The sequence below is a fragment of the Mesocricetus auratus genome, unplaced genomic scaffold (assembly GCF_017639785.1).
Source record: "Mesocricetus auratus isolate SY011 unplaced genomic scaffold, BCM_Maur_2.0 Super-Scaffold_100015, whole genome shotgun sequence".
In the NCBI taxonomy this organism is placed as follows: Eukaryota; Metazoa; Chordata; class Mammalia; order Rodentia; family Cricetidae; genus Mesocricetus; species Mesocricetus auratus.
The window spans coordinates 53,836,166-53,853,001 of NW_024429198.1; the positions used below are offsets into that span (position 1 = coordinate 53,836,166).

Genomic DNA, 16,836 nt, shown 5'->3' on the forward strand with positions numbered 1-16,836 from the left:
CTTGCTTAGAGTGTGACCAGACCAGAAACCAAGTAAGAAAAGGAAAGATTATGTACAAACACCATGCCGGGTGGGTATATACCATGCTATGCACAAGTATACAGAGGGAGAGAGAGAGAGCACTCTGCAGAGGCTGTGTTCTGCTTCCTTGTTTTGGAGGCTCAAGGAGCCATCCCTCAGAGACTTGAAGCATCCGCCCTCCTCTCTGAGGAGCACGGGTCTCCTCAGGCTTCTGTGGCAGCCTCCTGAAGCACAGGCAGCACTAGAGGCTCTAAGAAAGTGGCCGCCTACCCTTGAGGAGCCTCACTTTGGAAATGCATGCCTAGTGGCCCCCGTGTCTTCGTACAGTACCACCCACAACCCCCAGATCTTCCTTTTGTCCCACGATGCTTGCCCTGATGCTGTGTCCTGTCTCCAGGCCATTCCCACACCCAGGATCCTGTGTGGGTCCAATGCGCAGGGAATCCAGGAAGAAACGCTTGTTACTTTGGTTGAGTCTCTCAGCATGAGTATATAACCACCCGAGGTAGCAGAGGTGTCTGGCTTTCCTGGAGGTAGATGGAAGTGGACTGAAGAATCAGGCTGCATTGTTGGGAGTGCTCTTGACTAAACAGTGTGAGCATAGCTTGACTTCCCAGAGTGAGGATTTGCTGGGTGCCTTAGGGTTTTTAATTGTTGTGAAGAGACACCATGACCATGGCAGCTCCTATAAAGAAGACATTTAATTTTGTTTGGCTCACTTACAGAGGTTCAGTCCATTACGATCATGAAGGGGACTGTGGTGGGGTCCAGGCAGGCATGGTACTGGAGCTGAGAGTTCTATGTCTTGCAGGCAACAGGAAGTTGACTGCCTGTCACACTGAGGGAAGCTTGAGCAAAAGAGACCTCAGAGTCCACCCCACAGGGACACACTTCCTCCAACAAGGCCACACCTCCTAACCCTGCCTCCCTTTGCAGGCCATGTTCTCTCAAGTCACCTCACTGGTGATCTCTTCCTATGAGTGATCTCAAGTCTTATTTTTTGCCAGTGACTGGTCTCTGACTCTGAAAAATCAAGCAGTCCCAGAACATGATGCTTAGGAAATGTAAAACTAGCATAGAGTCAGGAGGTTATTCCATTTTGCAGTGTGGCAGCCTGGCAGAAGGTTCCAGAACAGATTGCCAGCCAGGTATACAGTGCCTCTTTATGATTGTCATTACCGTGTAACTATTTCCTTTCCTATGTAACTCGGGCCACAGGTGTCTTAGCTTAATCACTGGCTGCCTGCTGCCTATAGATCTGGTATACCAGCGGATAAAGCCGTTGCTCATTTCCTGAGGCACTGACTGTCATGGAAGCCACTGTTTAAATGAACTAAAGACCTTCTTTCTCCTCAGCACTGTTTAGAAACAGTCTGTGTTTCTGTCCCTGGGGAACTTGTGCCCCCCACTGGACCTGAAGTGCTATCCACAGATATGCACAGCCACTGCCTCAGAACTCCCAGACCTCAGGAGGGCGGCAGCCAGGGACAAGGCCGGCTGGAAAGTGTGGCAGGTTGTGACAAATGTGATAGCAGAGACATAAATAGCTCGCGTGGAGCACACACAGCCTAGAGAACCCAGAAGACGTCACTACGAAGATGGTATTTGTGTTGGAGGTTGACCTGTGACTAGGAACATCAGCAGTTGCAGAGCCAAGAGGGGAGAGGGACAAGCAGCCAGCACACAGTGGGGGGAAGGCTAAGTGCCTCCCATTTAGGGAGCAGGAGCTTCAGCTTCTGGTGACCTTTGACCTCATTTTCCATCGACCAAACTGCCTCCCTACCTGCCTCTCTCTCTGATAGTTCTAGTAAAAGTAGACAGTAGTAACATCACTCACAGCTAAGCATGTGGAGAAGTGCAATGGGTTGCCATGGAAATGCTGGTACCCATCTAGAGAATCACCAGGGTATCAGTCCCGTGTTCAGCATAGGCTTTGCCTCCTATAGGGAGCCCGTGGCAGCACTGTGAGGGTCCTGAGCTTGTGCCCAGGCATTGCTAAATGGACACGTTGGCTGTTGACGCCCGCATTGCCCAGTCAGCGTGTCCTGGAGATGGGCAGTCCCCGTGGATGTGCGGCACCACCAGCAGTTTCCCGTGGCGGGCACTTCTGCCTGGTGCGTGTGGAGAGCTGCCTTCTCCAGCTGCAGGCCGCAGAGCCGCCTTCTTGCTTGGCCCGGATCCGAGGAGAGGGGCCTAGACTCGTGGCCAGGAACCGGGACCTGCAGCTTGTCCCCGGCTCTGTGCGAACGGGAGCCCAGGCCTGCTGCTTTCAGTCCTGTTACCCCACAGTTAACCCCCAATGCCGACAAGATTGTGTATAAGATGCAAAGCACACCTCACGTCTGAGACCGCACACAGAAACAACCTTGTCAGAAAAGTGTGCTGCTGAGGGCTAGTGTTAACTACAGCACAGCAGACTGGGTACTTACGATGATGAGTCAGCCAACGTCCCCAGTGTGGCAGGGGCCAATGTCCCCAGTGTGGTAGGGGCTAGAGCCTGGCGGCAGAGGGAGCTGGGCAGTTTCCCAGTAGGATACACAGAGAAGAGAGAATGAGAAATGGAAGCTTAACCAGAAGAGCCATTATGATGGGAGTAAGAGTAGGGAGAGAAGCTTCTAGAAGTATGTCTTCATGTGGGGAACGGACCCTGTACCCTCCCACGCGTCCCCCCAGAGCAGAGAGCCTGCTCTGACCAAGACCAGCACCTGCTGCCTGACCCATGTCTGTTAACATGGCCAGTTGGTCCTGACAGTGCCACTGTCAGCCGAAGCCCTGATTCCTTCAGCGGAGAGGGCAACCACCACACATGTCAAGCAGTGGACAGAGTGGCCGGCACAGGGCCTGGAGTATGAGTGAGAGTCAGCAAAGGAGAAGAGAGAGCAGCGTAGTCTTCGCCTTCTGAAGATGGAACGGTCCTAGGAGGCGACAGCAGTGTGGTCACGGGCACAGTCAGAGCTGACGTTTACCAAACTGTGTGGCCATATTGACCCAGAGACAATGAAGGACAAGTGCTGGAGTCAGTCTCGGGTCTTCAATTTGGTGTCACTTTGCGCTTTTGGCTTCTGTAAAAAAAAAAAAAAAGGTAACTTTCTATTGTGTGCACTTCTGAAGAATATTCCAAAGTGTCCTCCCACTAAGAAATTATAGTCACAGCTGACCCTTAGATATTGACTATGGAAAACATCCAGCTGTGCATGTTACCAGTTTTAACACCCTGGCTTCTCTGTGGATGCAGCGAGGGCGTTGCTGAATTGGTCAGTGAAACGCAGTATAAACTCTACTACGAGAGTATTTGCACTGCCCCATTTCCTAAAGTCACTGAGTTCAGCAGTGGCACTGTGAGAGCCCAGAGCCGTCACAGGTCGCAGCGCTGGGCAGAGAGCTCCGCAGTCGGTGCACGTAACTAACATTATATGGTCTCTGAGAAAACACCGTACAGCCTTGGCTGGTCATCTGCCTTGGTCATCCATTCTGGAATCCGATTTCTTCCTCGTGACGCGGCATGTGTTGAATGCTGTAGCAAATGAGGTGTGATTCAGTTGAGCAAGGCTACCCATCCCCAGGACCTCGGGCTCCAACAGAAAAGACTCCGGATGAGCAAGATTCCAAGTGGGTTTCTTTTGGGGGAGTTGAGGCAGACGGCTGATTTTTGTTGTTGTGCAATCCTGGGAGTCAAAGCTTGTGAATGCCATGCATGTACAATGCCCCCGCAGCCCCCCCATCCCCAGTGAGGTTTACAGAGGGAAGGTGCAGGTATGACTCGGGGAGGTGGTGAAGCCGTCTGAATTGGATCTTGACAGGTGTGCCCCGGGCCCTAGGAGATAGGGCCAGGCAGGAAGACGGTGAGCTTGGCAGGCCAGGAGTCAGTGTGTGGTGTGTGAGTGTGCCCGCAACCTGCCCACACTGCACCTGAAGTCCTGTGCCATTCCTAAGGGGCAGCTGGCTGCTACCAGTTTGCCTCACTCTTTCCGCCTGGGTGACAAAGAACTGATTATTCTCTGTGACATCAAAAAGAGAAAGGAAGGAAGGATTTGCGGCTGAGGCTGAGCTGGTGCCTGTGGCTGCTTCACTGAGGAAATAGGATGCGTGGAGACGAGGAAAAGCTGGCCCTATCCGACCCCCAGTCAGTGAGCGGAAGGTAAGCAGATAGGGCCTCACACACCCCAAAGACATGTGACAGGATCCTGGAGCCAAGGTCCCTGAGCAAAGAGCTGAGATGAGCTGTCACCCTTCTCCTTCCCCTCTGGGACTATCAGGTAGCTTCTCTGGTGTCTAAAGTCCACCTCATATTGGCATTAGATGACAGGAAGGATCTGCTCCAGGCATGAAGAATGGCGGCATCAGAGGGAACAGGAAGTAGGTCAGGAGTAGTGCATCATGGGCCCTGCAGAGGCCTGGGGTCTTGTTTTAGGCTTCTTTGCAGTTCTGAGGCCATTGAGTCACTGTGTCTGACATATCAATTCTTGCTGAGGGTAGGAAAGTGCACATCTGTGAGGATCTCCTACTAAGCGGGTAAGAGAAGATGGGTCCCTAACACCCGACAGTTGTGCTTTCCAGAATGGCTTTCCTTGGGTGGCACGGGGACGCGAAGGTGGCCCTGTATCTAGCGTTGACACCTGGAAGTTAGGAACATTTGTGTGTTGAGCTGTGCCTGAGCCTGGTGCGCTCCAGAGCCTGATGATGCGGTGACTCACGGTGACCAGGCCTGACACCTCACAGGACCCGAAAGTCAACCAGTTTGGCTGAAACTTCTCCCCTCCCCCACAGGAGGGCCAGACAGAAGAGCCAGAAGCAGAAGAGCAGGCCCACGACCAACAGCCCCAGCAGCAAGAAGAGTACTGAAGCGCCTCAGCAGCTCTCGACGCTGCCATCGTGTGTGGGGACTTTTCTTCTGGAGAATTGGAACGTGTGTGGCCCGGAGCGCGGTAGAAACCAGCTGTTCCCAACCTGCCGTTACCATCCACAGCGAAATCGCATCCGCCAGCCATTGAGCTCGGTTCCCGTTTCCTTTGCCAAGATGCATTAGCAGATGGCCACTCTGGGCGCCTGCCTGCGAGGCCATAGGGTCACACACCTTCAACTTCACCACTTGGCTGCTTGAAATCGGTTCTACTCTTCCTCGTTTCTTTCCAGAACAACTCCTCCCCACCCCACCACCACCACCATCACCACCACCGCCGCCACCGCCACCACCAACCCCCTTTATCCTGGTGTGAAACAATGGTCATTTGGTATATGGTATTTATATTGGCATCTCTCAACCCGGTGTCACTAGATGTCACACACATTTGTGGTGCTTTGATGTTTGCCGAGTCTAATAACCTCCTGTCATAAATTTGGTCAGAAAAGTAATTGGAACAAAGGGAAACAGATACTTGATATGAAAGCCATACGACAGTAGCTTGTGTCATGGGGAAAATGCAGTTTCTCCCTCTACTCACAACACTAAAGGGGAAAAAAAATGGATTCAAAACTAGGACTTCAGGGCCCAGCAGTGTTGACAGAGCAGCATAGCAGACAGCCGCAGTTGTTAGTTTCAGACATTCTCTCACGGACAACACCATCTCGGCTTCCCCTCAGCTCCGTGTGCCCCGCCCTCCCCCCACTTCCCAGGCTCTCGTGTTATTTTCTTTTCTCAGGGTCCTCTTTGGTGGGGGTCCATTCCCCACAGGATGTTGTCATTGGCAATCTGCAGCTGCAGAGGCTGGGAGGGTCTCAGAAGGCACGGGGCTTCCCGCCTCAGCCCTCTCCCTCCTCATAAGGGCTTCCGCCCAAGCCCTGCAATCCACACTAGGGGATCTACGTTAAAGGGTAACTTGAAGGTGCACCCCACATGCAGCCTGCTGCATCAGGCCGGCCAGGCTGCAAGGTTGGAAGCGGAGGCTTGATTGGCAGCATGACTTCAAGGGAGAAGTGTAGCTCTACACAGAAACACCAGTGACTCCCATGACCCCCTGGAGTAAGGACTCTCTCCACCTCTGCAACACAGGGGCCCTCCTTGTCACTGACATTTGCTAAACCATGGCAATTCATACTTAGCAAACATTAATGAATTGAAAGCATTCCTTGTTTTTAACTAATATTTGCACATTTTCCTAGTGTCTTTCCTGGCCGTTTCCTGTCTTCCCCCTTTGACAGATGGTGCCCCTCCTAGCTCCCTTCTTTCATTTGGTTTTCCTAACTTTAGGTTTACTGTCACCGGCCGTTTGGCCAGCAAGTGCAGAAAAACAAATGTGCCCCCCCACCCCCGTCCTTTCACTTAAAAAAAATCTCAAAATAAATTTCTGAATTATGTATCATAAAGCTTTGACATTTCTTTATTGATTGATGAGATCCTAACTTTAAATTCTAGCACTGAAGCCTTGCACCAAGAGAAGGCTTTCCGAAATAACCCTTTACAGCAGCTGTATGCACGGAGGTCTTTATGGGAAGACGGCTTGCTTTCTTGAGATGATCCCATCACGCTGTGCATAAGTGGACAGATGTCCCGTGGTGTTTGACCCCCCTTTCCTCTCTCTCCTGCTCACGCAGCCCTGCAGCAGTAGCTCACTCTCCGAGGCTGGAAAGCCTTGCTCCTTGCAGTGACATCCTCCCTCGCCTGCCTGTGGAAGTGGCTGTGCTATACACAGCATCAGGCTCGCTGGTCTGTTGCTCTGCTCAGCCTGTTTCATTCACTCACTCTGTTTTTGTTTGTTTGTCTTTTATATAGCCATTATAAGGAGGTACAATAAACAGCTTCTCATGGATACCTGACAGTTGCTTTACCTGCCCAGGAGATATCAGTAATACCTAGGGCTGGGTGATTCACGGCCACACTTCTGTGCATGGGTACCAGGGAGTCAGGATCTTGTCTTCTCCCGGGCCTCCTGAGGCTGTTAAACTTGTATAAAGCTCCCCCAAGGCCTCTCGCTAGAAGCACTCTGTTGCTCTCCACCTCCCTGGACAGCTTAGCCTGAAAAGTGTTCCCCAGCTGGTACTCGTCACTGGTCCATTTAGAGAAAAGCTGTACCTCCTCTTCCTGTGCCCATCTTAAGTATCTTCTGAAGTGTCGTGTCCCAGATGATCCTTCTCAGCTGTTTCCAAGTTGCTCCTAGGCTGGAACCCCGCCTCTGGGCACCCACCGCTGATGGATGGTGGGACACATTTGTCCTCTTGGCATCTAGGGCACACATTCTTCTAAGCCCCACCCCAGTCACATGACATCATACTGAGTTCAGAAGTATCCCAGCATGGTGCCCTGCTCCTCCCTCTCAGGAAGTTGATTTTTCTTTTTTTCATTTTTTGATCCCACACACACTGATGTCTGCTTATAGCACTCCCATCGCCACTGTTAGATTGGAAGTGATCGAAGCAGGGGACAAAGAGAGAGAGCTCGTGTTCATTCTAAGTAGGAAAGCAGGACTGTCGAACTGAGAGAAGGAAACTCCAGAAGGGAACCACGATTCCCTCCCTGCCCTGGTGAGTGTCTCCATTATTCCGTTAAGGTTTAATATGCATTCAGATTACTTTTACTAAATAGTACACCATAAAGCTTTTGTTATATATTAATGTAAACTGAAAGGAATGTAAACATATGTATTGTTAATTATAAATATCGATAAGTAATGACATAATAGATGAAGAGGTCTTATTCAAATGCATCACATTCATTTTACATTACCCACCTATTGTCGCATGGTAGGATAGCTTTTTGTCTCTGAATATGTGAATAACTTGACTTGCATTGATCTTTTTACATATTTAATAAAAAAAATATATGTTAAAACCTGCCTGGACTTACAGATCCTTACACTCTCAGCCTAACAGTTGTCTTTTCCGGTGAGCATGTGTAGCAGGGTGTCTGTGGATTCACAGATCACTCCACACCGTTAGTGACTTACACTGGGAAGATGTCTTTGTATTTGTTGAGGGATAAATGTTTTAGCTGGAAGTACAGATTCTTATTTGAAATCAAATGTAGCAAGTGTAATATCTTAGGAAACAATTCTACCAAGTGTCATAGTTAAGGTTAGTATTGCTGGGATGAAACACTATAACCAAAAGCAACTTGTAAAGAGTTTCTTTGACTTACAAATCTCAAGTCATAGTCCATTAAGGGGATGGAAGGCAGGAACTCAACACAGGGCAGGAACCTGGAGGCAGGAGCTGATGCAGAGGCCATGGAGGGGTGCTGCTCCCTGGCTTGCTCAGCCTGCTGCTCACTGGCTTGCTCAGCCTGCTTCCTTACAGAACTCAGGACCACCAGCCCAAGGTAGTACCACCCACAATGGACTGGGCCCTCCCACATCAACCACTAAATAAGAAAATGCCCTCCAGCCTTGCCTACAGGAGGGAGCTTTCTCAATTGACATTCCCTCTTCTAGCATGAGTGATTGTGTCAACTTGACATAAGATTACCAAATACACCAAATACATATGTATATATGTGTGCTAAAATACTCCCTTAAGAAGCTTTGCTGGGGGGGCGGGGCTGGAGAGGTAGCTCAGGGGTTGATAGCACTGGCTGCTCTTCCAGAGGATCCAGGGTCAAATCCCAGAACCCACAGTTCCAACGAACCTGGCATCCTCACACAGACATACTACATACAGGCATAACACCGATGCACATAAAAATAAATAAATCTTTTCTAAAGAAAGAAAACAGAAGCTTTGCTCTTTCGAGTAATAGCTTCTCTGACATGTGCAGCTCCAGCCAGCCCCGCCTGGACAAGACAATGCTGGGAAAAGAGCTACAGGGAGAAGCCAACTCTAGTGGCAATTCTTGGTTGTCAACTTCCATACGTCTGGGATTAACTAAAACCTAGATGGCTGGACACACCTGTGAGGGATTCATTCTTAATGAAATCATTTGAAGTGGGAAGACCCACCTTATCTGGATCTTTGGGGTGGAAAGATCACCTTTAATCTGGGCCACACCTGCAGGCAGCCTACATAAAGGACAGGAAGAAGAAAGCGCTCTGTCTTTGCCTGCCTGCTCTCACTCTGACAGCAAGCCCATTTCTTCGCTGGCATTAGAGCCCACTTCTGCAGAATGCCAGCCATACTGAAGACCAGCTGAGACATCCAGCCTCGTGGACCGAACAATTACTGGATGCTTGGATCTCCCATTCACAGGCAGTCATTGTTAGATTAGCTGGAATTAGATTTACAACCTGTAAATCATTGTAATAAATCCTCTTTGTAAATATAGAAAGGTAAGTTGTGTTCCTCTAGAGAACTTCGACTAATCTACTGACCTTCAGGGGAAGGTTTTCCAGCAGAAGGGCCTAACTGGAATAAGCTCTTTGTATAATGTGTCTCTGTCACTCGCATTGATTGCTGACTCTCAACGGTGATTTGCCACAAGGTGTAAGAGAAAATACAGAGCTTAAAGGTATCGGAGTAGATGAAAAAGAAATGCACTAAAATTGGCCCAGCAGAGAGGGGAGTTCCTGAGGTATCAGAGTCAGAATAGGTAAGAAACCAATGACAGAGGAAGACTCAGCCACAAAACAGAGCTGTTTCTCAGAAGGCCCTGACTAAAACAGTTCTCTAAAATTAAATAGGCAGCTTCCTTGCCCTGAGCATGAAGGCTGCCACTAGTAAGCATTGCTAGTGCTGTTTCCGGTGCTGAGGCTGAACCAGAGGGCACAGGGGTTAGATCTCAGGCTCTCCTAACCTCTGGTTCCTGTTTTGCTGAACTCATTGAAGAGCTCTGCAGCGTGTGCCTGAAGGGAAGCTGAACTGGAAGAGAAAACTACTAATGCCCCAAGGACCTCTGTGATGCCCCAAGGACCTCTGACATCCAGCACTTGGACTCAGAGCACAGGCCCAGGCTCTGACACATCCTTCTAGGCAGCATGGTGGGCCCAGTTAAAGTTAATAGACTGCTTTTTATTTCCTCTAAATGTGTGAAGCCTGTTCAGCTTGCCAAATTTTAATCTCTCAACCATGTGTTTTATTATAGTTTGGATTTCTTTATCAAGACTGGGTGTAAATTCTGTGTTTCTGAAAAGTAATGGCACATTAACATACCTTTGAATGTATGAAGTATCAGTAGGAACCAACCCCATAGCCCAGTGTGTTCTTCCAGAGAATTAAAAGCTGAGTGTGCACTTCCTCTTGAGCAGTAAGCAAACTCGCACCATACTCAAGTCTTAAAGGTCACCTGTACAAAAAAAAGGGGGGGGGGGGGGTTAAAGGTAGGTTTCCAAGGCTGAGTGTATAGTTCAACTCTAGAATACTTAGTTTGAGGACCTAGGTTCAATCCCCAGGAGCAGATTTCTCTTGGTAAAAGGTTGTTGAGTGAGCCTTTAGGAATTGGAAAGTACTGGAAAATCCACACTTACATGTGCAGAATTTCACTCTGACCAAAATCATAGCTCTCTTCCAGTATGATATAGTTATTAAGTGATGGACTATGACCTTCCACTAGTGGAAAACTCCCCCCCACCTCCCAGACAGGGTTTGTCTGGGTAGCCTTGACTGTCCTGGAACTCACTTTGTAGACCATGCCGGCCTTGAACTCACAGAGATCTGCCTGCCCTGCCTCGTGGGTGCTGGGATTAAAGGTGTTCGCCACTCCCTAACCCACCACACTGCCAGCTCAAATCCAGGCTGTCAGGCTTGCACAGCAAGCACCTTTATCTCCTGAACCCTCTCACCAGCCCTCTAGTTAGCTTCTTATGGGTTAGATTATGTGAAGATACATTCATGGATACCACAGGCTGGCCTTAGGAAAGAGTGGAAAACGGACGGTAATATGATTCTCGCTGAGAACATTTTTCAGTTTTCTTGAGGAAGCAGCTCTGAAATGAGACAGGATGCTTCCCAGCCACACCTGAGATGCCTCGGCATTCTCAGCGTGGCTGAGCTTTGCTTCGAGGACATGCTAAGTGGCTATGCACTTCCAGCCCATGGGGATCTACAGGGCTCTGTCTCATTTGACCAAACCATGATGGAAATCAAGCAGTGTGGTCTAGCAACATAATTTTCACTAAGTGAAGACTCCTCGTCAGGACACGTGATTTTTGTTACTTTCCAGCCAGCTTACATTTGCCTTCATTATTTTACCTCCAACTGCGAGCTATACATTACACTTATCAGTATTCTGAAGTGCCGTCATTGGCAGCTAAAAAGCTAGCGGGTGTGGCAATCTTCCATCCCCATTGTCTTAGGGTTTTTATTGCTGCGAAGCGATAACATGACCATGGCAACTCTTACAAGAAAAAACATTTAATTAGGGGGCTCACTTGCAGTGTCAGAGGTTCAGTCCATTGTCATCGTGGTGGGGGACGTGGCGGCGGGCGGGCAGACCAGCTGCAGGAGTAGCTGACCGCCCTGTAGCAGGCTTTCTCTTTGGGCCGCCACCCAGCTCCCGAATAAAGATACAGAGACTTCTTCCTACTTATGAATGCTCAGTCCCAGCTTAGCCCTGTTTCTAGCCAGCTTTTCTAACTTAAACTAACCTGTTTCTCTTCATCTATGTTTTACCTCAGGACTTTTTAACCTTTCTTTCCTTTCGTATGCATCTTTATTTCATTTCTTAATCGGGCTGTCTCCTTGAACACAGGATCTAGTTCCATTCCACTTCCTGGTATTCTTTTTTTCTCCTCAAAATTTACATTTTGTAATTTACCCTGCTCAGCTTGCTCCTTTTCACTCTAAATCTTTATAAGCATGAACACCAGGAACCACAGGACAGAGTCTATACTAGGCTCTTTTGAGATTTCCTCTGCCAACGAATTAATCCAAAACTTCACTTCAGCCTCAGGCAGACTTCTTCTTCACCAAAACATCACAAGAGCTGTCTCTAGGCCACACGCTGTCTCCTCTGAAACCGTTTGACCCCTACAGTTTGTCAGCACCAATGACTTCCATGCTCCTACCACTATGGCCCACTAAGCAGGGCTTAAAGCATTCAGCTGCCTTCCTAACCCGAACTCCCAAAGTCCATATTATTCCAAACAAAACATGGTGAGGCCTATCACAGCAACACCCTAGTCCCTGGTGCCAACTTCTGTCTGAGTTAGGGTTTCTGTTGCTGTGAAGAGACACCGTGACCATGGCAACTCTACATTAACAGTTTAGAGACTCCGTCCGTTATCATGACAGAGAGCGTGGTACTACGCAGGCAGATGTGGGGCTGGAGCTGAGATGCAGGCAACAGGAAGTCAACTAAGACACTGGGCAGTGTCCTGAGCATAGCAAACCTCAAAGCCTGTCCCCGCGGTGACACACCAGCCCAACAAAGCCAAACCTCCTAATAGTGCCCCTCCCTATGAGATTTGGGAAGCCTGTTACAATGAAACTACCACACCTACTCTCCACCTGTCTTAGAGGATGCTATGAGAACCTCCCCTGTCATATGCTTGTGTGACTGTCCTCTGTGTCACAATCCACAAAGCAGAAAGAAACCTGGGAGGTAAATGAATGCATAGGAACAGCTCCAAGTCTAACCAGGGTATCTGGTGGCATGGAGCTGTCTGCAGGCTTTGGGAACACTATACTGGGGCTCAAAGCTGTGTCTTTGAGATCTGGTACCTCCCCTTACTAGGAGCTCCACCACACCACCTTCTGAAACAACAAGGAGTGGAGAAGGTGACAGCAGTATGAGAGAGATAGCCCCTCCTCTGAAATACTTTCAGAGTCGACTCCTCCTAAGGCTTTCAGTCAGTTGCACCTGGTTTTACTATCAGCCCATACCTGGCCCAACAAGAACAGCCCTCATAAAATGAGCTTAGTCAGAGGCTGGGCTTTCCGCCTTCCCATGGCAGTCGAGGTGGGAGAGAGGCCACCTTCATAGGGCAGGCGAGGTGAGCAGCCAGGTCCTACATGGGAGCTACAGGTCCACGGAGCCAGGATGAGAGAGAAGGCCTTGGAAGCATTACACAAAAACTACACCTGCAAAAGAGGCAAATGCATCAAGTTCCGTCCCCATCAGGCGACAGTCATTGGTCATGTGACTACTCTGGAGAACCTATGTCCTACAGACCAAAGGAGAGGTACTGTTAGCTGCTACACAGATACGGTGTTCATTTGTGGGCACAATTCTTGGAGGGAAAGGACATATTTTAAGTGTTGACTAAGCTCTCCTGGGAGACAGCTTAGGAGTCTCCCCAAGAAAACATAGGTAGTGAAAAATCACCATGTCCAACCTTCAGTTCTGTTGATTTGGTTCTACTTCATTGAGACTGTAGCCCTCGATGCCCTGACACTTACCTACTGTGTAGACCAGGCTGGTCATGAATTCACGACAATCCTCCTGCCTCCGACTCCCATGGGCTGAGATCACAGCATAAATAACCATGCCTAGATTTCCAATTTGTTCTTTAAAACTGAGTGCTAACTGTAAAGGAAGTCCAGTAGGAAGAAGCATGTTGCTGGTTTCTGTGTCCTGGGGGTATCTTCAGGAAGAGGAGTTCTGGACCTATTGGGTTCAGGTTACCTGCCTCAGGTAGGAAAGAAACAAGGCGTTGCTTTTTAAAGCAGCGTGTTAAACACAAATAAAGCCGAGAGAAGAGAGGGGAAGGAAGGAGGAAAGAGATGGATCTACAAGGGAGGCTTGTACTTCTCTACGCTCCCTAGCGTCTAGACTTTCCTAGGACTCGAGGGTCCAAGGAGCCAACACAGGCAAGGATGAAACCACCACTTAAAGTGGCCATCAGGGGTGGGGAGACAGCACCGCTGGTAAGACACTCACCTTGCAAGTTGGGCAGAGCAGCATGAGCTTGTAATCTCAAGGAGGTGGCGACAAGCATACCCTTGGAGCTCACCAGGTAGCCATTCTAGCTTGTTTGATAAGTCCCAGGCCAGTGGGAAACCATGTCTCAAAAGAAGAAGAAGAAGAAGAGGAGGAGGAGGAGGAGGAAGAGGAAGAGGAAGTGGTTGGCTCCTGAGGAAAACTACCCAAGGCTGGCGTCCTCTGGCCTCTACAGGAACGTTCACATATCCATGCCCCCACACACACACACACACACACACACACACACACACACACACACACACACACACACTATCCGCCAGATGAAAATGTATCAGTAAGGCCACCGATGCTTAGGCCTGAGGAATTCCCGCAAAGCTCCTGCTAGGTGCCAGCCTAAGATGACTTAGGGACCCTGACTTTAGCAATTCTCTCAGCACATTCATTCAGTGACTGTCCCAGGTAACCCTGATCACACACTGACAAGATGCAGTTCAGCAGGATGCAGACCATTAGGGACCAAACTTGGGCATGTACAGCTCCTGGGAACTGGCTTGCATCCCAGGACAAAGGCGAAGTGTTCAGGGTGGGTGGGGGAGAGGACCAGCCCTGCTGCTCACAGCATCAATTCAGCTAAGCACGGAAGGGCAGGGTGTGGCTCAGATGGCCCAATTAGTACTACAGGGCAGACGCTGAAGGATGCTGATTAAGGGACCTGTCTTTCTCAGAAGTCAACAAATTAGGGCGGAGCGGCTCCTGGGATGATGCCGAGGGTCTCGGCCAGGCAGGCTGCCTCACCCTCCCGGGGATGAAGGAGGGACAGTCTCACGGGGACACAGCTTACCAGAAGCATGGCAAAGGTGAGACTTCTGGGAGTCTGATTCCGCTTGTTTGGTTTTTCAGTGTAAAACGATTGACTTTTACTCCTTGGAATCTTAAAATTACGCTGGGGAAGCGCGGGATGTATCTCAGTGGTAGAACGTTTGCCTGGCGTGTGCAAAGCCCCCAGATTGCCATCCTCCACAGCAAAGAGTTAAATTAAATCCAAAAGCCTATCCTGGAGAAAATCCTCTGACAGCTGGTGTGTTTCCCACATCTAAATATGAAAGGAGACAAGGAGACAGCAAATCATGCTGTATCTGTAAAAAGCACTCCACCGTGCAAAATGGCTTCACACATGGTAATCATGGATGCAAAAATGTCTGACCTGGACACTCCTCCCAGCTGTACCACTGCTAGCTGTATCTCTCTCTCTCTCTCTCTCTCTCTCTCTCTCTCTCTCTCTCTCTCTCTCTCTCTCTCTCTCTTTCTCTCCTCCCTCTCTCTCTCTGTCTCTCTTTCTCTCCTCCCTCTCTCCTCTCTCTCTCCCTCCCTCTCTCTCCTCTCTCTCTCCCCCTTTCTCTCTGTCTCTCTCCCTCTCTCTCTCTCTCTCCTCTCTCTCTCCTCTCTCTCCCCTCTCTCTCCTCTCTCTCTCTGTCTCTCTCTCCTCTCTCTCTCCTCTCTCTCTCTCCTCTCTCTCCTCTCTCTCTCCTCTCTCTCTCTCCCTCTCTCTCTCGTCATTTTAAATTTTTAGTACGTTTACTTATTCATTTATTTGGGAGGAGCACAGAGGACAGCTTTCCACAGAGTCTGCTGTCTCTCTCCACCATACGAGTCCTACGGATCAAATGCAGGTCCTTGTGCCTGGTGGCAAGCACCTTCACCCACTGAACCATCTTGTAGACCCTCTTCATTTGAACACGTACATTCTACCTATCTTACACAGTTGTTTTGGAAAAGTAACTAAAATGGTGGATATGGAATGCTTTGCATGGAGTAGATAATAAATGGCAGCTCTCTTCAGTACTCTTGACTTCAGCAGCTGTCCTGTGAGGGATATAATATATAACACTGATGCTAATGTAGTACGCATATTAGTAGACACAATATTACCCTTGTTCCATGCATTTCCGCACTTCTCACCTAAGAGTACTATTAGGAATCCAGCAACCACATGGTTTGACCCTCTGAGCTAAAGTAATTAGATGCTGTCCCTCTCACCTCTCTCGGTACTGAGCCTGGGGGACCTTCAAGGTGGTAGCTTGATCCTAAAGGCTGGAAGATCAGGGAGCCACAGGGAAGACTGATGAGTGGGAGCTAAACCGTTGTTCTGAAATGAAAGATGAAACTGGACAACACGGGAGAGCAGGCCCTTGGGAACCCAGGAGCGTTTAGTTGAAAAGACTTTCTGAACCGTGCCGGGTCTGTTTCCTAGAGCTGTGTGTGTGTGAGTCGGAGGCCGGGATGGCTTGACAGTAGTTCTCTTAGGACCTTGCGGTGACGCAGACCTGGAGAGACAGTAGCTGTCTGAGTTTCTAGGTCAGGGGGACCCTGCAGAAAGACCACTGCCAAGGTCACCAGAGCTGCTAGCTAGCAGCCAGCTCCCCTGCCAGCTCCATGCCAAGCCTCTGCCGGCCCGCCATGGAGTCTAAACATGCCGCCATGTGACAACAGCCTCAGCAGGGACTCTGAGTGGGCACTGCCACGGGGCCATGAGAAACTGTAATGGCGAGGGTGGCTCGTTAGGCAACCACAGGTAATTGTGGATGCGTGATGATTATGAAGGGCAGATTCTATTCTGACACGTGTACAGGCATCGCACAAAAGGAATGTGGTTGCTGTAGCAGATATCAAATGACAAACGACTCAAGCATATCACATTAATAAGCTTCACAAACTATAAATGTGAAACGAGAGAATTAGACCACCTGATCTGTGAGTTACCTTTGAGGACTAAGGAATTCTCATTCCAAAGAAGCGATACATTAAAAGAATGGCCTTGGGATATGTATTCTTTCCCTAGAATTGTGTGTGTGTGTGTGTGTGTGTGTGTGTGTGTGTGTGTGTAAAACTTTTTTAGGCTCCCGAAATGTAATAGATTCAAAAACAATTGTTTGAATTGAAAGCTCACTTTCTTGGATACTGTAATTCGTTTTCCTCACTCAGTGATTTCGTCTAGGCCACTCCCTATGCAAATGAGTAAAGCGATAGAAATCACAGACAAATGTGCAAAGTGAATTTTCAGTGTGAAGCTGTTTAGTTTTGTTTTCATTTCTAAAGCTCCATGTGATTCCTTCACGCTTCTCAATACACAT

At 49.1% G+C, this 16,836-nt stretch overlaps 1 protein-coding gene and 1 long non-coding RNA gene across 5 annotated transcripts in view; one reads left to right on the forward strand and one right to left on the reverse strand.

Annotated features, from left to right (window-relative positions):
- Positions 1-7,790, forward strand: part of Mapre2 (microtubule associated protein RP/EB family member 2) — a 139,296-nt gene extending 131,506 nt beyond the window's left edge. For all 3 annotated transcript variants that reach the window (XM_040757938.1, XM_040757937.1, XM_005065335.4), the window contains one exon: positions 4,789-7,790. In XM_040757938.1, coding sequence (XP_040613872.1) covers positions 4,789-4,863 — 75 coding nt within the window. In that variant the 3' untranslated portion in view covers positions 4,864-7,790. The remainder of the gene's footprint in view (positions 1-4,788) is intronic.
- LOC106022354 overlaps positions 705-16,836 on the reverse strand; it is a 28,657-nt gene continuing 12,525 nt past the window's right edge. The window contains exons 4-10 of one of the 2 annotated variants that reach the window (XR_005881710.1): positions 15,743-16,029; positions 14,547-14,798; positions 13,703-13,828; positions 13,222-13,447; positions 12,706-12,903; positions 10,036-10,168; positions 705-3,083 (exon numbers count right to left, since the gene is read on the reverse strand). This is a non-coding gene — a long non-coding RNA (uncharacterized LOC106022354). Of the gene's footprint in view, positions 3,084-10,035; positions 10,169-12,705; positions 12,904-13,221; positions 13,452-13,702; positions 13,829-14,546; positions 14,799-15,742; positions 16,030-16,836 lie in introns of both variants that reach the window. The other variant, XR_005881709.1, reaches the window with a different exon arrangement.